The sequence below is a fragment of the Anomalospiza imberbis genome, chromosome 7 (assembly GCF_031753505.1).
Source record: "Anomalospiza imberbis isolate Cuckoo-Finch-1a 21T00152 chromosome 7, ASM3175350v1, whole genome shotgun sequence".
Classification (NCBI taxonomy): Eukaryota; Metazoa; Chordata; class Aves; order Passeriformes; family Viduidae; genus Anomalospiza; species Anomalospiza imberbis.
In genome coordinates, this window is record NC_089687.1 from 23,288,012 (window position 1) to 23,309,619 (window position 21,608).

The window sequence follows — 21,608 nt, forward strand, 5'->3', positions numbered from 1 at the left end:
CTGAAAGCAGAAGCATTGCAGTGGAAGACTTCTCCATTATGCTGACTTAGAGAGACTTTCTCTTTTCTGAAGACCTTCCTGCTACTAAGCAAGCATTAAACAAGGTTTGCTAATATATGTAACCACTCCTTTTGGTGGCTGACTTCCAAAAAATGTCTCAAAGCTGTTAGAAATATGACAATTAATACTCTATTTAATAAACTGAAGAATACTGTAGTTATAATTTTGTTTTAAATTCTAATTCTCTATATTACGTAGTGGGAATACCTATTGATAGAATTAATACCACTGATGGAATTTGTAGAATACAATAGTGGATACTAGTGAATCACCAAGGAGATCTGCAGTTTTGACAGAGAATGTTTATTTTCTCCATCATCACCTTCTGTTAGATTTGTCCAACAATCCAGAGCAAACCTAAACGAAATTATAAATCACTGTCTAATAAATGCTGTGCACAGGTGAATTTTAATAATGATTTATTTGTAAAGAAACAAAAACAAAAATTTAGATAAATATTGGATAGCACCCAAAATTCATCTGTTCCTCACCCATGGCCAGTATCTACTAATGGACACAGCAAATACCACAAACATGCTCAGGAATCAGGCATCTTGCAGTTCAGTACATCTTCTATTCCACTGCATCAGGCAGAAGAATGGGATCATGTCTCAAATCGAAGTTAATCTCTTATGGCCTCTCAAGTTCAAGATGCACTCCTTGAAACCAGAGTTTCTCTTTAAACCTGTTTGAAAAAGGTCAGTTAATATTGCCCATATTTTTAATGGTGGCATAGACAATTCTTTGCGGTCTAGTGAAAATAAAAGATTAGGGATCAAATAAACTTGATTACAGAGAAAACATAAAATATTCTAGATCTCATCTGACTGACCAGAAGACACTGTCTATAAACAACAGAAGATAAGAGAAAAAATTAGGATAAATCTAACCTTTCCATACAGTCTACATATTTTAATCATACTGAATTCTCTGTGTGACTTATGTAAAATTATGATGATCTTGAATGTCATTTTTCATTTAGGAATACCTGCAATATAGAAAAAAACCCTAAATAAAATATCTGGGATCAATGTCATGAAGCAAAGTGTGCAGACAGGTCCCAAGGAAAAGGACAAAGCTTTTGAATCAACACATACAAAACCTTTCCTTTATGTTTACATGTTGTGCTACATCGATATAGATAAACGTCAGAAATTTAAAGACAAAAATGCTCTTTCTTTTTTATCAGAATCTAAATTCACGAGGCAAGATTTCAACCTGTGCTGAAAGTCACGGGGATTAGTGACTTCATCTATCTCATTTATTTAATTTGAAATTGCACAGTGGGAAGTCCTGTTGATTGTTATCTTTAATCAATTAATGAACAACAACAGTTCTTGTCTTATTAGGATTGCTACTTATTCTTGAGAATAAGACTTGCTTAATAGAAATCCTCGGTTAGATATTCTGTTCAAGAAACTTCACATAACTGCATCAATTTGCACTTCTGTAGTACTTTGTGTTTTAAACTCTTCAATCTTACTTCAATATCTAGATTAAGATGACTAGATTTCAAAGAAACATTTTGCTAAACATAAATACCTTGCACAGGCTCAATTTTCTAATGTATTACTAGCTCTTTGATCTAAAAATTACATATCTTTTTATGAAGAAGTGAAAAAGGGAGTCACATATTATGCACATAATGTAGAAATTCATAGATGAGGAAGAGTGTTTGATGTGTGCTTTTTAAATTAAGGTTCTTACAGTTGTTGCAGTAGTACAAGTTGCAGCATGGAGTAAGATACAAGTTACCTTATTGGAGTACATTCAGCCACTAGCCTTTCTTCTCTGTCATGTGGTGTGTCCTGGGCTTGTACTAGCTCCTTTGTGGTGACATTCACTTCTTTTGAAAAGTATCCATCTTCACATTCTGGTTTAGCCTGAGTTACACTGGAAGTGTTGGGGCGTTTATTTTTCTCTGAAACAAAATATGTACATCAGTTGCTCATGTAATAAGGCAAGAGGGTGCTAAAAAGCATGCAGCTGGCAGGACGAATCACCTGTCACTGTCACGAAAGCAGAACAGTGTGCCTTTCCAATTTCATTGCTGGCAACGCAGATATATTTCCCAGTATCAGCAAGGACTACATTTCTTTTTAAAAGGTAATAGGTATCTCCTAATTTCTCAATCTGTAAAACAAGAGAATACACATAGGGGATAATTAGCACCATAAAGCAACATAAATTACCTTTCTCCCAAGAAAAATTTCAAGAACATTAAAACATACACTGATATCTCCAGATACCACTTGGATGTCATCTTTTGTCCAGCAGACATGTGGTTTGGGCTTTCCATGTATAGTGCAATGCAGGATTAAATCTTCTCCTTCTTGCAGAGTTCTATGTCCAAACTTTTGGATGAAGTTTGGCTGTTTTCCTTGTACTGGAAAAAAAAAAGTCAAATCAATATTCATTGTGTTTTAAAAGACACAGCTAAAGCAACTGAAGAAATACTCAGAACAACTCAGAATAACTTGTTTGCATGACAGTCGGCATATATCGTTTATCTATCTAATATAACATTTGTTAAAAAACGTGGATCTTAAGCACCCAAGAATTTCATGCATCAGCATAGTGGTATTAGTTCCCTAGAAGTGGTAAAGAATCACATTGTTTGGTACGATATTAGGCAAGTCTGTGTGAATTATTGCTTCAGTGAAGGCGGAAGATGAATCATTCCACACAAATTTAAAGTGACAAAGTCATGAGAGCAAATTTTATAATTTAGTGCATTCTTGTGCATTCTTGTACATCACACTTTCTTCACTTCCCTCCCCTCCATTCTTTTAGTTTAAAAAAAAAAGGTATTGTAAAGATTAAGAAAATTTGTATTTGCAACTAATATGAAGGGTAGAATGATGCCTCTCTACAACTTTGACCACATCATTATTTTGGCCATCATTAATATTGAAACCATGTGCTACCACATCATCCAGTACAAATTTGGTTCACATGAAGGATGGGCAATAATTGCTTTTCTATTGCAATACCCAAAGCACATGAGATTGATTTTGTGCTAGCCTCATGCTAACTGTGGAAGGACATATGACAACTGAACCACTACAAGGAATGATCAATACAAATTAACCCATCAAAATTGAAGAAATTTTGCTCATCAGCATCAGTTTGTACTGAATAAAAGCATTGCTTTCTGTGACTTGTAACTTAATGAGCTGTAAAGTTGGATTTATTGAATCATTGTATTACCACCTGTGGTTCCACTTATATTCCACCTATGAGGTTACACTAAAAAGAGACGACAAGCTTAGAATTGACTAAGTATTCTTTACACAGGGAATGTAAAGCAGAAGATGTTAACACAAGAAGAACACACAAAGACATCCTACAATAAAAACTATCTTTTTGCGTCTCTCTCACATGAAGAATTTGTCCTTCTTCCTCTTTAATATAAATTTTACCACATTTCCAAAATATTTGACAAAAGTTATCACTGGCCTTCTCTGAAATAGAAAAGTTTGGAGTTGCCATGCCACCATTACTCCACTGTTTAACGATGAAAATTTTTTCTTTATGCTATTATGAAACAAAAATCAGCTTATTTCACACAAGTGCCCATCAACTTCTAAACCCAAATATTGAGCCAAAGGCTATTTTTGCCAAGTGTGGGCCTGCTGGCATCACGAGGCAGACATTTTGACTACTGTATTAATAAATTCACTTCTTAGGTGAGCTCTTAGTTGCAATAAGCTTTCAAGTTTGGCTTCTTTTCTATTCTTCCTAGATACTGCAGGACTGCAGCACCAAGGCAAAGCAGAAGAATGTAAGTTTTGCTTTCCATATTCCTGCTAACCTTGTGTGACCTCCACATTAGCCAGCCAGAGCAGCTCAGACAACTCAGTTCTTAGCTATTGAAGGTAAGCATGTGCAAGCTGCCACCCCCATTGCATTGCATGCACCTGAAGCCCAGAAATGTGAGATCTTTAGCTTCATTTCAAGCAAGAGACTCAAGTTTGCATCCCTGCCTCTTTGCAGGCAGTTAGCAATAGGTCACAAATAGAACATGATTAGCTTGTATTTGTGGAAAACATTAAGTGGGCTTCAGCCAGTCCTTGGGATAATTTTGGCTGGATTCCATAACTTGTGTAGTTTGGATTACCTTGTTGTAGTCATGTTACATCTCATACCAGAATGATTTTTACCATTAAAAAAAAAAAATTGAGTGGAATGGTGACTGTAATAATGATCTCGACTTTATATCAGTAAGGCAGCAGACCATAAAAACTGAAAGGTTCGGTTTCTAGAGAGCAAAGGGAAAAGTATGTGCAAATAAATAAAACCATAAAGTGACAGTTCTTATAACTCTTTCAGGCACAGGCTTTACCTCAACAAAGTCTGCTGTAAAAGAAGATTTTATCATTTGACAGCAACCTTCAAAATAGAATGGATGGTTATATTTCACCAATGGTTTTCCCATGATATCATAATGAAAACTCAGAAGACAATTTGTTAATTTCAAATTATTTCTTGGCTGGCCATCCCATGTCCACATCCACAAAGGTTAGAAAGAACAGATCCATTCCTCCTTTGTGGGAAAAGTAATCAGGTAGCCAGTGGTACTGAAATACCACTCTTACACCTGCAGACAATAAATTTGTCAACTATTAAATATTCCATGAGTTATCTGTAGGAACTAGTAGAGTTATGCTGCAAACTGAAGAATAAGCACAGAAAATCATCAACCTGGAGCAATGCAAAAACTGCAGGAGAAAAGTTCACCTTCATCTGTCTATTACACAGCCATCACCCCTGCCTAAAGTCTCTCTTATACACAGGTGTGCAGGTCAAGCCAAACTGGTTTTAACAGCCAGTTTTTAAATTAAATTACTTCACCGTTATTCTCAATCTATTTACTGTAGTTTCCAGTCTCTGTAATTTCCAGTCTCTGATGTCTTGGAATGTGAAATTAGCAATTTTATGAACTTCCCCTGTCTTCTCTATGAATTTAGGCTAGGCACATTCCCACCATGCTGCTTAGAGACTTTGGATTTGCTCAGCGTTACTCTAAATCAACAGTGCACTTTATTGTTTTGAGATTTTGTCTCAGTCAAGCTCCTAACACTAACAGAAGGATTCCTTTATTAGGAATATTAAGCATGTCTCATGACCCAATTGATCTGAAATATTCATAACCCCAGAGCTCCAGTCTCCTTGAATACCATGTGTAACCTCTTTAAAGTCTTGGCAGTAATTTTTCAAGACACAGTTCCTCTAGACCACAGATGATAATACACACACAAAAATTACTCCTTTACCCTAGAAAAGTCTCCAGAGAAAGGTGTAGAAGCAAGCATACCTTACCAGTCATTTGAGAGGAACTCGCCTTCTCCTTTGCAGCTCCAGCCACATCTGATCCAATCTGGGTAATGACTCATCCTCCCTCTGCCTACTGACTCAAACCTGCGACCCCAGACATGCTGCTTCTCTTGAAAAATTAAAATAATTAATTCCTTTCCCCCTCCAAATTTAGGTACCTTTTGTAAACACACCTTCACACGACTCCATGTCTGGTAGTCAGGCAATATCTTTCACCATTTTCTTAAAGAGTGTCTTCATATGGGGAAGAAGGAAGGGAGTGTAGGTTAGTTATATGCTTAATGTCTTTCTTCTAAGGATGGGGGGACTGAGGCTTTAATCTTCACTATAAGGGAGCCATCGAGAAGATGTAAACGTTTTGGGATCTTGAAGTAACTGTAGACTCAGAACTGTGACAGCAATGAGGGGAAGTCAGCGCTATGAACCAAGAAAGAAGCAGAACCATACAAAACACCTAGATGTATTCCCTGCTCTACAGTATGGTTAAAAAAAGGAAGAGGTAAAGCATGCATAGTACAAACTATTAAAAAAACCCAATGAGAGTGGGAAGCATTATGTTAAGATTATTGCTGCAACAGAATGAATGTTTTTTCCTTCAAAGAAATACTAGTGCATCATGAGACTACATCACTCTCACTCCTTTCTTTCCCCCCGTTCTTTTAGATTATCTAAACAGAACACAGATGGAATTTTCCAGTAATTTTTTTAAGGACTCATTTGAGTCCTTAAATAAAGGGTATTTAAATCCAGACTGCCAGCACAGCAGTAACCAGTGTTGATTATGTCTTTGTTTACAATGCAGAACATTAAAACCATGAGAGTTTCAGAGTCCTGCTGTGAATCCAATATCTCTAATCACTCTTTTTGAAAACTTGTTTCTTGCAGCAATTAAAATTGTGGCTGATATCCACCCATTAAAAACTGTGCATTTAAAGCGATTCCTGATTGAAAGTAGATGCAATACCACACTCACAAAATCAACTTTTGTTTACCTAAAATTCACAGAACAGTCAAATTCTCAGAGGAAATTTTTAACAAACAAACAAACAAAGGTATTATATACTTCTACAATGATTTATTAAGATCTAAATTACCTTCATTGTGAAATGGAAAATACACTGCAGGAAAACAGGTGAAATTTATACCTGAGAAAATTCTTATGAATCTATATTTTTGGGAGATGACTGAACTTAGAAAGTGATTCATTAAAAGTAATACCAAGTTAGTTAGTGTGTTCCCCATCTGTTCACCACTTCCTCCTCCCACTCCCTCTCATTGCTGTGAGGTTATATCATAAGAACCTCTCTTTTTTCAAAGTTACAGGAATTTTTTTAATGTTGCAGTCACTAGGCCAAAAGATCTGACCCTCAGCAAATACAATATATATTCTTTTCATAGCATGCTACACAGTAAAAGGTTTATTTAATTCCAGCAAATTATGCAAGAGAAGGTACATATTTCCTCTTTAAACATTTTCTACAGCAATGCAATTGTAACACAAAAGCTGGTAATCAAAAAATGCAGGAAAAATCATGTAGCTGTTTGTCAACTCTTTTTACTGCATAAATACAACAAATACTGAGGCTGAAGAATGACATTTTATTTGAGGATTTATAAATTGAGTCTTCCACTGGCACAACTACATCGTTATGTAGTAGTTAAACAAATTAGAACTTTAATTAAAAATATATTTGTGGTTGTTCTTGTCTAGAAGGAAATACAAACTGTAGGTGAACAAAGTATTGGTTTGGATTTACTGTTTTGAATTTAAAAGATAATTCTGTTTGACTGGTTTTTTTTTTTAATTTTAATACACTTTTGGATATTTCCCTGATTTGGTTGATTCTGTTTGAAATCAGTGTGTTAAAATTTTCAAATGAGTGCAAATGCTCACTTCATAAATTATTAACTTTCTTGTATACTAACTAGAAGATTATTAGGAATATTTGTATCTTTAACTTTGTAAGAAGGCAGAGAAAGTATCACAGACATCTATTTAAGCAGAGTGGAATGTTGGAATGTTTCATTTTGTAAACATTTGTTCTATTGTGTACTAGATGCCACTAACACAAATCCTGATGGTTCTGGGTCAGTTCTGTAGCACAATCACAACTCTATTGAACTACTGCAGCTTTCCTTTGTGAAGACTGTATGCTGGGCTGAGACAGATTTAAATCTGATCTATGTTAGTTCAATCATGAATGGTATGATACCTTTCCTAAGAAGCTTTGTCCTAAAAATAATTTTTTTTGTAAGCATACATGCAAACATGTGCCTGGAAAAAACACATTCTGTGTTTAAAAAAAATTCCAACACCTTCCACACCCCATCCCAAGAGGAGACATATCCCAAAATATACAGTGATCTGAGCACTCTACCTGGGTCTATACTGGCATTTTTAGAAAGCAAAACTCAGCCTCAGATTCTAGAAAAATCTTCATAAAGTTTTTATCTCAGCATCACTATGAGAAAGTAGAATAAACACAGAATACTGGCAATAAAGAAACAAGCAATATATCCATTTTGCCATAAAAAGTGGTTTGGTACATGTTGTGAAAATGCAGTGTAAGAAAATAAATTCAACATGTGATAATTAAGTCCAGTGCAGTCAATATTGTACTTATTTTGTGACTAGCCAGTACATTAGTGATACACTAATATAGATGACACACAGCATTATCCAGTCTATTCTTGCAATAAGTGGCCTGTTACCTTGCACGTGAAGGATGGCACTTGAGGAGATAGTGCCGTTCAAATTTTTAGCCCGAGCAACATAGAGGCCAGCATCTTTATCACACACCTTCTGAATGAACAAAGTATGCTTTGTCTCCTTTTGTAAAAGCTTTAAGTGCTCATCTGCAGTCAGTTTCTGGCCCTTCTTGTACCTAAAGCAGAGAGTCAGTTTTCAAGTCAGAGTTTTATCACTGCATTCTACACAGATCTTTGCAAATTTAGACAATCTCTGTAACACTATAGTAACAGTAAGAGACAGAGAACTGCTGTACTCTCATTTCTTGAACTTTGTCAATATGCATGAACAGTTAAACAATGCAAATTACGGGATAATACATTCTTAACAGTAGAAAATTTGGTTCTGAAAATGGTTTTCAGCAGACAAGCTACAACTCTCTTACTGCAGCATTAGAGAGGTAACATGAGGACCTGGGCCCTGTTTTGTGCTGAAACATTTTTGCTAACAAGTTCTTAAGTCAGTCCACATCCAGCTCATGAAGAGGCTCCAAAGGATCAACAAACTTTCTAAACTTGTATCTTTTGCATAAAAGACAGCCAAGAACCTTCCTCCATCCCAGCCCACTTAACATTTACTTAGCTCACATCATCAAACAGGATAGAACAATGCATCAGGAGTTACTTCAGCAAACTGGTGCCATATTCTAACACTTGAGGATCTGTCACCGTGTATTGGTATTGACTCCTGATTTAAAAATGGAAATTAGAGAAAATTCTGGCTCTCCTTGCCCCATGATATTTCAGCATAGGCTACATTTAACCTAACACAAACATGAAAATATTTTTCCACATGTATATCCAAAGAAATTTCTGCATCAGTAAAAAATACATGTTATTGGTGATTTTTTAATTAAAAACATTTTTTTCTGTTTTCATTAATTTCTAATTTTCAAAATAATTGCAGTTGAATGCTATCTTTTTGAAAGACAAACTGTTAAGAGTGTATATATTTTTGGACTAAATTAATGCTTTCTTACAATAAAATTAATATCTTGTTTCACCAATAATACTCTTCAGTCTGTACAATACTGGTATTTAAAACAAGGTAACTTTATTGATACCAACAGAGTATAGCACCAAGGTTTCAGTGTACAGTATTCTTTTCAGTGCCACCGAAAAAAAATTCAGTTTAACAAAAGCTTATAGTTTAATTCTTTAAATGTGTAATACTAATATTAACATCAATTTTTTTCCAGTAAGAGGCATATTTAATTTTAATACATTAAAAGAAAGGCCTCCATTTTGAAAGACTAATGGAATAAGTGGAGAAAAGACAAATGAGGTAAAACTATGAAAAAAATCCTGAAATCCTGTCCCTCTTTCAGTCCCTCTTCCCTTTGGCAGGGAAGTTTTAGAGTTCAGATGTTTATATTACATCATCTGTATTTCTCACAAATCCAATAATAAAGTAATCTAAATAGACATGTAGCAATTAAGAGAGAGATAGACCATGCACACCAATATATGATATAAAACTGATTCTCTTAGTGTAGATATTTAGGTGGGGTTTTTTACATGCAACCTTAGTTTTGATACCTGACTTTCACATATGTGTACATGTGTCCCCATCTACATAGTGACTACATAAATATTTCTGTGTGCATGCACATCTATGTGTCTGTCCATATGTAGTGCCCAGAGCCTGGGAAAGCACAGGTGAATTTATTTATAGTAAATCTGAAGCATGCAATGATTTTAAGAAGTCATTGAACAAGTAGAATGCCATACTCCAGATTATGAAAACTGTACGATGATTTTGCTTGAAAACACTGGATAAGTTTGCAGTACTTTGATACTCTCATTTCTAAAACTTGGTACAGAGAGATTATTTCAAGCTGGTTAATTGTTGAAAACAATTCTGAAGGTGGAAATCATGCAGAAGTGTGGAGTAGAAGGATACAAGCCATTTATTCTAGCCTACAGACTAATTGATTTGGTTATAAGAGGTTCGTGGTGGCTCGCTACTAGGTATATTTACTACTTCTCATTGCAAGCTACCCACCATGTCAGTGTAGGCTCTGGGAATCCCGTTACTTCTACTTCCAAAGTTACTGGAGAACCTTCCATGACGGTTTTGTTAGACAGGAGCTGGGAGAAGTTAGGCGCCTGTCCAGTTAGGCTGGCCATGCTGTTCTTTTCTGGAGAACTTTTAATCTCTTCTCGGGTAACCATCTGCCTCTGACAGCTTCTGGTGGCGTCTGGTTGAAACATGAAACCTGAGAATGCATCAGGCAAAGCATGCAGCCTGTCCTGGTGTTTAGTACAGTTATTCAAAGCATGCAATTTTTCTTGCATTTCTGCCATGCTTTCATGAAGTTCAAGGTGTTGTAAATGTGTTTTGCATGTTTCACTCATCATGCTATCTACTGGTTTGGCTTTTATAGGGCAGGAAGCAGTGCTAGTTTCAGATATTCCTTGTGAGCTACAAGTCAAAGGAGATACTGCTCTGACTTTTGGACCAGAATCTGTGAAAGAAATACATAACTTTTGAAAGTGATCTGATGGGCTTTCCATTCTATTATTTGTTGCATCAGCAAAAGCAGAATTTGTTAAGGGGCCAGGTGCTTCCATCAGTTTTACCATTCTAGTGTTTTTCTGCATTTGCAAGCTATAGGAACTGACATGCAGACTATGAGAACTACAACAGAACTGCTCTTCTAGCTCTGTTTCCGAATGTAAGAGGTTGGATTCTGGTGTCTCAGAAAGTGGTGGCAAAGATATATCATCAGGTGATATACACTCATATTCATCTCCAGAGGGTGTTTCTTCCGCCAGGAATTCGGTCTGTAAACTATCCTCTTTGGTTGAAGATGACAGCTCTGTATCCTGTGATACAAGATCCTCACCAGCTGGACAGATAACTGAAATATCAGCCAATATCTTCCTCTCCTCAAACTAGGAGGGGGAAGAAGAGAAAGGAAAGAAGAAAAAGAAAAACAAAGAGTTATGATTAAATATGTGCCCTTGTCATGTAAAATCTAGCAACAATATTTCTTCTAATTCAGCTTGATGTATTCTGAGAGGCAGAAAGAAATGGGGCAAAAGGCACTTTGTCAGAAAAGGTTGCAGCAGCTTACTGAAATTTCAAACTGTTCAAATAGAACCTAGAAAATAGGATTACAACTATGTATAAGCATTTATTATAACAGCAACAATAAAACAAAAAGTACCTTTCCATAAACAAAGGGCAACCTGTGGATTTCCTGTAGCTGCTGTTTATACAAGCCTTTGCAAGGGAAAGGTGGTGGAGGAGGAGGAGTGGTTGGCCTAATTACATCTAAAGGGGACACAGTTACACGGTAATAAAAATATATTAACAGCCAAATTGCTGGACTTGCTCCTGTGAGAAAAAAGTTGTCAGTCAAGAGTTAAATAATTAAGCCAACATCTCTATAACATTTTCTGAGCATTTTATGTTTCCTTCTTTTTTTTTCTTTTTCCTTTTTTTTTTTTTTTTTTTTACTTTGCCAGCTGTTAAAAGATCCTCCCAAATATTAAAAGAAAAGCAATGTAAAAATTATTTTTGTGTTAACTTGGATCCAGAAAAAAAATCCCTCTCATCATGTTTCAAAGATAATTGGGTGAGGCATAAGTGCATTAATTTTAATCACAAAGCATCAAAGTCATCTGCTTTGTTAATTACTTCTCTGCCTCTTGATTTTTGTGTGAATGTAATCACATATTCAGATTGATTTCATTTGTGCAAAGGCTTTCAGTAAAGGTGTGCATAATGTTTCTCTTTGCTGAGTTCTGTACACAAATATGTAATCTACTAAGCAGCGTTTCTATTACTTATAAACTGCCCACTCAAATAAATTGGGTGATACACTGAATTTCATCGCTTTCCAAAACAGGTCTCTCTGGCAGTATCCAGTACAAGAGTGTGGTGGTATATTTATTTTGGTTTTCTTTTTCCTTTACTGCTCTAAATACAATCTAACAATTAGTGCAAAATTTTTTTAAAACACTCAGAAGTAATAGAACCTCATATGTGCCCTGGTTCTTTAGACATGCTAGTTTTAATATAGATGCTTTCCCAAGTTATTACCTTTGTTATTTCAAAGCAATGTCATTCATGCCAGACCTATGAAAAAATGACTGGAAGCAGGTTGGGATTGTACTGTGTCTATTTTACTAAACAGCTCAATTCATTTGTTAGATGAAGTTCAAGTTTTACTATAAAAATGCCCACAAGCATCCCCGATGAACTCTAACCCCTGAAGAGAAGAAGACACTGGGGAAAATGCTGTGGAAAGGAATGACAGGTGAGCTGTGAGTGAGCAAGCTGCCAGAGAGGCTTTGGCAGCATGAGACCAAAAAAGCAGGAGGATCAATGTGCTGTGAGAAGGTCTAGCACACTTTTAAGAGGGTTATATTTGAAGCAAATTAATACTGGGAAAGCAGCTTGCAGAAGTATAGACAAAATTAGAGATTGCTGGCCCACTATTCAAATCTCTAGTGAGATGAACCTGCTACTTCTTTAAGTGAAGTATGGAGTGATGAAAAGGGTAGAGGCATCATAGCTGCCACAATCCTCATATGATATTTCTGTTTCACATACCCTTGACTTCTCTCCTTGGCAGCTGAGACTCAGTCTGATGAGGACTGACAAAGCTGTGGCTTAGCAAAACAGAGCTATGGACATCTGCTGAAGTGATTCTCATGAGGGACGCTCTTTGGAGCAGTCTCAAAATTTTGAGTGAAATCTGGGCTCCGAGTCAATGCTGAAACTCCCACTGACTTGGAATGGAGGTAAGAAAATTAATTAGTTTTCATGTTGGCCCATCAGCAGATTACAGGACATTTTGTATTGAACTGAAGGGAATGATATTTGTTGAATTTCTACAAAACATCTCTGTTTAATACCTTGCAGTATTTGTCTATGTTAGCAGTTTGAAAAATGGAATTTTTAGATCTCTAAATCTGTTACCAATGGATCCTACCTTTCTAAGGACTTAAACCCACTCCAATTTATCAGACTATTTTACATAGGAAATTATTTATGTTTATGTCCAGGATCCCAAGCCTTCAAAATGTTCTTTAAACTAAAGTAATTAATCTCATAAAACATAGATCTGGCTTTGCTTTGCCTGTATTTCTAAGATTTCATTTATTCATTGATTATTTGGAAAATTTCATATTTTTTTATTGTATCTCCATGAATAAAAGATGTTTGTCTGGATTTTGATCATTCTAAATACATATTCAATCTTGTCTTATGTTTTGTGAATTGTCCTCAACATGGATACAATCTCTACTTTGGATTATTTATGATCTGTGATGCAGAGAATCCTGGCAACTGAAATCCAACTTAATTGTTTAGAGATGGGGATAAAGATGATTATTTGATGGTGAGTTCTGTTATTTCTTCTGTAGTGCCATACCAATATTACAGCAAATAATATTTGACATGATGTCCTACTGAACTACTGACAGCTGAAGTTGTGTTCCATCATTGTTTCTCTGTTTCCTGTTATTCACACTGTTTTTAAACTGAATCTATGTGCTTTTTTGTTTTTGGCAATACTGTAAATGGGAATATAATCAAAGCTTACCAATAGAACAATAGTCCTCACTTTTGATACACAACAAATTAGGGAGTAGAATTCCCTTGAGAGTACACAATGATGCCCATCAATCTGATTAAAGGTAAATTGGTATGAACAACACATACTTGTTTAGTGGCTGTAGGAGACAGAGTATTGCTTCTCTTCTCACCAATGCTTTCTGAATTTGCAAGCAATTCACCTGGTGCCATCTGAAAGAAAAATGTTTTAAAATCCCACTTTTTTTTACAATTAAGACTTTAATAATTCATCAAATAATCATCATTTCCACCATTATTTAGTACAAATTCTGAGCTATGTTTCTCTCATAGAATATTACTTATAAATCAAATATTTTCCTAACTTGTATCTAGGCATCATAAGAAGTCTAGGGCTCTGGGAATACTATCAGCAGTCTCCACTATTACTTATATTCCCTTAAGTTTTATTTTTAAAGGAGAGAATTCAACAAGTTCTCTTTTTTAAGGAGTAATGGTCACAAAGAGGACCTCTACATTAAGAATACTGTGGCAATAGGATCAAAAGAAAATTGGTAAAAGGTTACAAAAGGAATAGTTTTTAGGAAATAAAAGGATATACACAGGCATGTGGAAAATGCTAAAAAATAAAAATTCATAGGGGAGAATATGTGGACTGGATAGAAGGGAAAGGGGTAATTGAAAATAACTGAAAAACAATTGATCAAGACTGCACTGATAACACCCATCCAAATGGATGCCTTAAGACTGAGAAAGAAGAACCTTTCTAGCAATGCACAGAGCCTTTTAAGAAAGAGTTCTAGTTATTAAAAAAACAATTTAACTGAACTAACCCGCTGGTTTTGCTCCACTTCTTTAACAGTCTCACATGCTTCTTGACCATGTGTTTCTTCTTTTTTAACAGTAATCAGCTCTTCAGAAACATCAACTTTCTGCCATGTGAAGAGAAAATTAAGTAAGTTTATCCACAATAGAAGGTAGGAATTGTTAGCTCTATGCTGATTTATGCTCTGTACAACAGAGAAAACACTGTAGTGAAAATCTGTCATCAGCACAGGTGCAAATTGCTTCTGGCAAAAAAATACAGCAAAAACCCAATTAATTAATTCTTAGAAAAGCAATGACATTTTTTTGAAGCCGACAGGATCTTTGCAGAGGCACGGAAAGTATAGAAGACTATAATTCTTCAGTATATAAGACAGAAGAATTCCAGTGGCTAATCAAGAATCTGAGGAATATTATCCAATTTACACCCAGGCTCAGTAAGGGGGAATAAAGGATTAAGTAACACTGTTATATGAAAAAAGAGAAAAACAACAATGTCAGAAAAGATATCGGGATTTCAGGAAAACAGTTCTAGGGAGGAAAGAAACATCTGTGAACATCTATAATAAAATTGTTTTTTAAAGGTATAAAGGGAAGAATGCAGTCTAAGCATAAAACATAGAAATAGAAATCTGGACATCCACAATGTATTTTATGAAGACTTGATAAAACCTTCAAAACTGTCATGGAAGACTTATACAGACTTCAAAGAACCTAATAGTGACACAAGATAAAGAAAGTCAAAGGCTTTATAGTTACAGTTTTGTGTCTTCCATATCTTTAGCTGCCCAGCCAAAAGTTATAGTCTTAAACATGTTTCTTATAAGAAAATGCTGCATTATTAATTTGCCTTTCTAGCAATAAACAAGGGGAAAATTCCATGTGATCCTTTCAGTCTATTTTATTTTTCTTTTAGGAAGAAAAAGTAGTATTTAATTTTGCACTTTAAAAAATCTAAGTTTTTTTTCTGGCATTCAGAAGCCATGTAAAATTAGGAAATATTATGCAATACATTTCCCCTTAATTTGTCGTGCCTTAAAAATAACAGGAAGTAAAACTCAATTTATAGTCATGGTACTCCATACAGATGGCACAGACAATTTGCTAAATTATTTATTCTTCATAAGATACAGATATTGACTATTGATATATTCTGGAAATGTTCAATAAGAATATTAATTTTTAAATCTTAGAATACCACATAATGTAAAAAAAAACATCCATTTAAAATAGTTGTGAAACAATATTGTAAAAAAAAAAAAAATCAATTATTCTGTGGAAATTAGTCAAAATCAGGTAGTAAAATTAGTTTGAAATTCCACTTGTCCTGAAAAGATCGTACAATGTTGCTGTAGAAAAGATGAAAGGTTCAAGCCCTCTTCTGACAGAACCTGGGACTACTGTCCTCCACACAATAGTGTTTATGAAATACACAAATGGGGACAAGAAAGGGTATTTATGTTGAGGTTTCTATGTGGTCACAGTGCAAGACAAAGCCTTCTTCCCATTCACCTAATGACTTTTGGAATTCATGTATATTTTTGGCATCTCTTACTCCTTTAAAGTGTATTAATGGATAATTTCAGCGTTTGTCAATTTTATAGTATAATTCCATCAAAGAAAAGTGAAACAACATCCAGTACCAACAAAAGCAGGATATTTAAGCATCTTAATTTTCCCACTTCACAGAAGAATTAACTCGTCAGCTGCTGCTGTATGCAGATTTTTCAGATATTACTTTGAGAATGAAGGGCAGTGGAGTAGACAGAGTCTTAATTATCTACCCCATCACCAGGCTTCCATAATTCCTCTTTAGTTAATATGTTACATTTAAATATACCTACAGCCATGTATCAGAACATGAAACTAAAAATGCTGTTCTCTTAAATATTTATGTAAAACCAAGGCATTTCTAACTCAATTACTTTGGCCTTAACACAACTTGCTTTTCAGGATGTCTTTTCCAAGAGGGAGCCAAGCGAGGTTGGTTGGCATTTGGTAGCTCTGCAGTTACCTATATTACAATACCAAAGGAAGAAGTATGAAAAAAAATTATTTGCTAGATAAGATACTCAAATAGAATTTAACATTTTCTCCTAAAAGTTTCTTGAAAGGAGTAACAGTTTTGAAAGAAGCAAAGAAAAAGAAACTCAGAAGAAATATTTAGTGCCCAAACAAGTAGCACTTCATTGATTCATTACAATCATTACCTAAAGTAACAGAAAAGTGAACAATTAAGAAGTAATTCATGCTACCATAGATGTTCCTCACTAAAAGCACTGATTCAGACACCAAGCAAAAGTACCTTTATCTCCTTAAGTTCTCTCAGAGATCTGCACAACCCATCAACAGAATTCATGATTTCTTCATACTTTATTACGGTTTTTTCTACATACTTTTTTCCTTCTTCAATACCTACAAAGGCAAAACAACACAAAAGTAGAACAGAATGCTTCAAACCGACATGCAACAATCCGTGTAATTTGTTACCCCAAGGCACCACAATAAACACATTTTTCTGTGTTTCCTTTTGCTGGAGGAATTATGTAATCCGTAGTAATGTGCTTTCCCAGCTCATACTAGCTTGAGATGAATCCTCATAGTTTCTGCAGGTCTTCTCTCTGGTTAGCAATACTGCTTTAAAAGATGCTGACCTCATAAAATGTCCCCTAAACTCGTTGCTACATTATACTACATTATAGGAGGCACTTAGATCCCTGTTATAAGAATACAAAACAAAGGCTGGAGAAGGGTTTTCCCATGAAATGACTTAAAGACCACCAAGCAACTCCTTTCTCCTGGTCTTCCTAATAAGCTGTTGTCAAAAATCTGTTCTGTCATCTCCTTAATTTTTTTTAGCTTTACTACTGGAATTGATAGGCTACACAAAATCCCTGCACGTTTGGACTGGCACATTATCTTTGGAAAAATTAACTTGAAAAGGTATATAAAAATTACAATTAGGGAAAAAAAAGCAAAATACGAAACTTTTTTTACTTTCATTTTTTTTGATCAACAATATTCCAAATCAATCCAATTGCAAATACAGTATCTAAGTAACAGTCTATATTATTTGCTAATAAAAACTTGACAATCAAATCCTACCAGTTATTTACAGTTATGATGTAAAAATTAATTCAGCACTAAGGTATATCATTATAATATCCTCTGGTTTCAAAGGCTTGCTGTTATGAGAGAGCTTAAGCCATGAAATCCTAACTTGAAGCTCATTAATATTGCAAGGACATTTTGATTTCAAGGTGAACTCAGGCTGTATACAGAAAACTAAGTAAATATCAGACTGAAAGAATAGTTTCATATTTTTACTTTTTGTAAATATTTGTACTGAAATCCTTCACCTCTTCCAATTAATACTTTAAAACAACATTTATTTTTTTAAAAAATTCATCAGATTTTCATCTTAAATCAACAAATCTAGGAGTCTGCTTACTTCCATCCCAAGTTACTGCATTTTGTCCACACAGTACATTACCAAATATCTCCTCACCATATAACTGTCTAGCAAGGTCCATAATCTGCTGAATTTTTTCTTCTTGTTGAGGCACTGCAGGTTCAATAAACTTGTTGAATTGCTTATAGAGAGTCTCTATTGCTTCTCTTGTTTTGCATTCTGCAGAGTAGTTGCCAACTCTAATCACTGTTGCACTCACATCTTCAAACCAAAATTGACACTGGGGGATAAAAAAACCTGCATTATAATGAATTAGTGTCTGCAGCTCAAGCTGTTGAAGAATAGACTGGATTATTCTTAGACTTTCTGTAATCAGTGGCACATAGTATGTCTTAAATATTCTGACTTAAATTTAACCTGAAAAACATTTGTTCATTACTAATGGTGCTTCAAGCATTAGTGGCTGTTAAATTTCCATTAAATACTAGACCCATGCTCATCTTGCAAGCACAGTGAAGTTATTATTTAATGGTTCTACAAAAACATGTTTTATTTCTGAGTTCTTTCCACCTTGTATATCAATCGGCTAATTTCAAAAACTTCATGTTATGGCCTCAGCATAGCTGTGTAAGGGCATAAGAGTTCTTTAAATTTAGCATTCTAGCAGATAGGATTTTAGGTCTCAGCAATCACTGAAATCGTTAGGAATCTTACTAGTGACAAAATGGGCTTTAGAACATACCCATAATAAACATCTTTGGTTAACAATACTCAGAACAGAACACAAACTGGAGTTCACTCAGAACCATCAGTATTGCATCATTACAGGAAGTGGCTAAAAATCACCATTTCTAGCCACTGTTGAAATCAGCATTTAAGACTATTTGCTGAAAGAAAAGTTTTGAGTAAAAGGTGATACTTTACACTGAGTTAAAAAAAAAAAAAAAAAAAAAAAAAAAAGCAGTGTTAAACTTTAGCTCTTTAGGAAATAATTTATTTCTGTTAAGTAAGTGGGGAGTTTGAAAATGTAAATATTCAACAAATATTAACGAATTGCTATGCTAATGGTATATGTAAGAACACACTGATCAGGTCACTGGACATTGAAAACATCTCTTAAACAAAGCTTTAGTATTGTGATTCATTATTAAGGGAATTTGTCACATACTTAGATCCCTTTGGAAATAAGAACAATGTTATTTCTAAAAAAAAATGATATCCAGAATGAGCTTGCCCCATGGCAAGAGCACCAACACAACACAGCAAGAGTAAAAATATTTACAGCAAGTAAAATGCTGTTACAATACTGTCACAAACTTTTTTCTTTTAAAAAAGACAATGCATGAGACAGTCCTCAGACACATTAAAATAAAGTTATGGAAATATCCAATAAGAAATATTACAGTTCAGAAAAAAAAATTATAGATATATTTAAAAATTTAGTTTACTAAAAAACCCATATTCTTCTATTAAGGAACTGAGTGTTTCATATTTCAGTTCCATCTTTACAGAAACCACAGTGGGTACTGTGATAACTTGCCTCGCATAATTTGATGGCCACCAAAGAGGACTTGTGGCACTTTCTGTTGCCTCAGAGCTTACTTAGAGAAAATGTGCTCCTAAATATGACCACAGACGTGCTGAATGACTGTGGAAGTCATATGGTCCTATGGAGGTGGGGACCCCACTTGCATGAATATGGTCACACTGCACATTTATTTCCCCCTTTCACAGCAAATTTAGAAAGAAACAAAAAAATAATTTACCAATTTATTACTTTTGGAATGTACAGATTAACCTTGAGGGAGTTAAAGCACTTTTATCTATCCCTGTCCTGGATTGTTATTGCAGCCACAGTGGGGCTGTCAGGTTTACTAATACCTCTTTCATCATCTGCTGCAGATGCTCCATGAGATCCAGATTTTGCTTGTAATCTTCCACAACCATGTTAAAATCATTCAGCTGTTTTTGTAAGTCACTGATAGAGCCTAAGAGAACTTGAACTTTAGCCTTAGGTTCATTTGCAAAAGGGTCAGTGACTTTCTTCTCTAAATTAGCCATCTTCTTTTTAAGAATCTGTTTAAAAGACATAGCAATGTTAAATACCACTACAAAATGCTTCAATTTTTAGAAATTTAATATAAAAAAGCAGCGGGAAACCATGCATACATACTTCTTGTCCTATGTTTTAAAAACTACAAGCTGCTCTTTCAAAAATCAAAGGAAACTGAAGGGCCTCTGCAAAGCTGATTAAAATTTATATAAATTATATTTATTAAAGGTATAATTGAGTCAACTTTTTTCAGCTTAAAAATAAACAAATAACTGCAGTAATAAAACATGGTCATGCAAGACTTGCAACTAAAAAGGCCATTGAAGGAACAGTTTCTGAAGAATGCAAAAAATAGGTGAGGCTAACAGGATTCTAAGGTGCCAATGAACATGATCAACTCCAGGCAATGAATATAGCCAAATGCTCTGAAGAAAAAAATTATCTTTTACATGATGAAATCAGAAAGACAAGAGATAGCTTGATGCAAGACATGATTATTTTGGGTTTCTTTAAGGAGAAGAAAGACTAGGTCACACAATAGAGGCAAGAAGAATAAAAGATTAAACAGAAAAATAATGGTGGATTAAAGGAGTGAAGTCAGGAATTGAGTTAACATCATTTCACTGAAGTAAATGGCAGAACAACAGGAATAGAATAGTGAAAAATGTTTCAGTCAATGACAGACAGGGAGGATATAATGAGAAAAGTAAGAGGGAAGTGCACCATAAATTTTGTGATGTGCCAATCTCCTGTGATGTGTTTGGCATAGGCCAAGTAATTCAACTGGTGAAGCTTTTAGTAAAAAGCTTTTGGATTTTCTGTTACCTGTAGCTTCTCTGCATATGTATCTACTTGCTGAATCTGTACTTTAAGTACTTTCATATTTCGAGCTTTTTCAGTTTTCTTCATATAGTTAAACTTCAAATTGTTGAATTTCTTTTTGAGATCCTTAAATGATTCTCTGAGCTGCAACAGTGTAAACATATTAGTTAGTAAAAAAAAAAAAAAGCAGACATTAATTTATGTTTTTTCAAGAGCTGTTTAATGGACAATTTAAACACTGAAAATTTAATACAGAAATTAGTAATACTATGCCATGTCATAAAGCATCCTTAGGTCCTCAGGATTTCTTTATATTAATGGAAACTCATAATCTTGCTAAAATGATGTTTTTGCATTTTGAATGAAAAGTTCTGTTTCCAGAATAACTAGGACAAAAAAAGCATTGGAACAAGAGATGAGATTATTATTGCTCAGACAATCTATGAAAAAATCCTGTCCAGGAGCTTCCATTGTTTTTAACTAGAGATAGATGCCCTTCACATACTTTAGTCCATTTAGTAGAAATGGTAGCCATGTAAGTGTCCCATTCCTCATCCCTTTTTCAAAAGTCCTACTTCTGAAAAGAAGTTATACACGGGCTTAATTTTATACACTGTGCAAGTCCAAACATTCTAGTACAATAACTCACAGCATACAAAGAGGAACACAGCTCTTTGCAGGATGAAGATGCAGACTGCATGACCACCTGACTTTCCAACAACTGTGCTCTGAGTATGGCAGCAGGGAGATCCTGCCTAACAGATACAGAAAGCCTTGTCTAACTACTGCTAGATGTACTGTGT

At 34.8% G+C, this 21,608-nt stretch overlaps 1 protein-coding gene across 5 annotated transcripts in view; it reads right to left on the bottom strand.

Moving 5' to 3' along the window:
* Nucleotides 1–462: 462 nt before the first annotated feature.
* CCDC141 (coiled-coil domain containing 141) overlaps nucleotides 463–21,608 on the bottom strand; it is a 65,514-nt gene continuing 44,368 nt past the window's right edge. Inside the window, exons 19-31 of one of the 5 annotated variants that reach the window (XM_068196002.1) lie at nucleotides 20,809–20,949; nucleotides 19,812–20,006; nucleotides 18,027–18,210; nucleotides 16,824–16,933; nucleotides 14,527–14,625; nucleotides 13,823–13,906; nucleotides 10,887–11,043; nucleotides 10,151–10,346; nucleotides 8,110–8,282; nucleotides 2,292–2,446; nucleotides 2,064–2,193; nucleotides 1,816–1,981; nucleotides 463–745 (exon numbers count right to left, since the gene is read on the bottom strand). In XM_068196002.1, the coding sequence (XP_068052103.1) occupies nucleotides 691–745; nucleotides 1,816–1,981; nucleotides 2,064–2,193; nucleotides 2,292–2,446; nucleotides 8,110–8,282; nucleotides 10,151–10,346; nucleotides 10,887–11,043; nucleotides 13,823–13,906; nucleotides 14,527–14,625; nucleotides 16,824–16,933; nucleotides 18,027–18,210; nucleotides 19,812–20,006; nucleotides 20,809–20,949 (1,845 nt within the window). In that variant the 3' untranslated portion in view covers nucleotides 463–690. Of the gene's footprint in view, nucleotides 746–1,815; nucleotides 1,982–2,063; nucleotides 2,194–2,252; nucleotides 2,447–8,109; nucleotides 8,283–10,150; nucleotides 11,044–12,693; nucleotides 12,889–13,822; nucleotides 13,907–14,526; nucleotides 14,626–16,823; nucleotides 16,934–18,026; nucleotides 18,211–19,811; nucleotides 20,007–20,808; nucleotides 20,950–21,608 lie in introns of those variants that run through there. The other 4 variants (XM_068196001.1, XM_068195999.1, XM_068196000.1 and 1 more) reach the window with 4 other exon arrangements.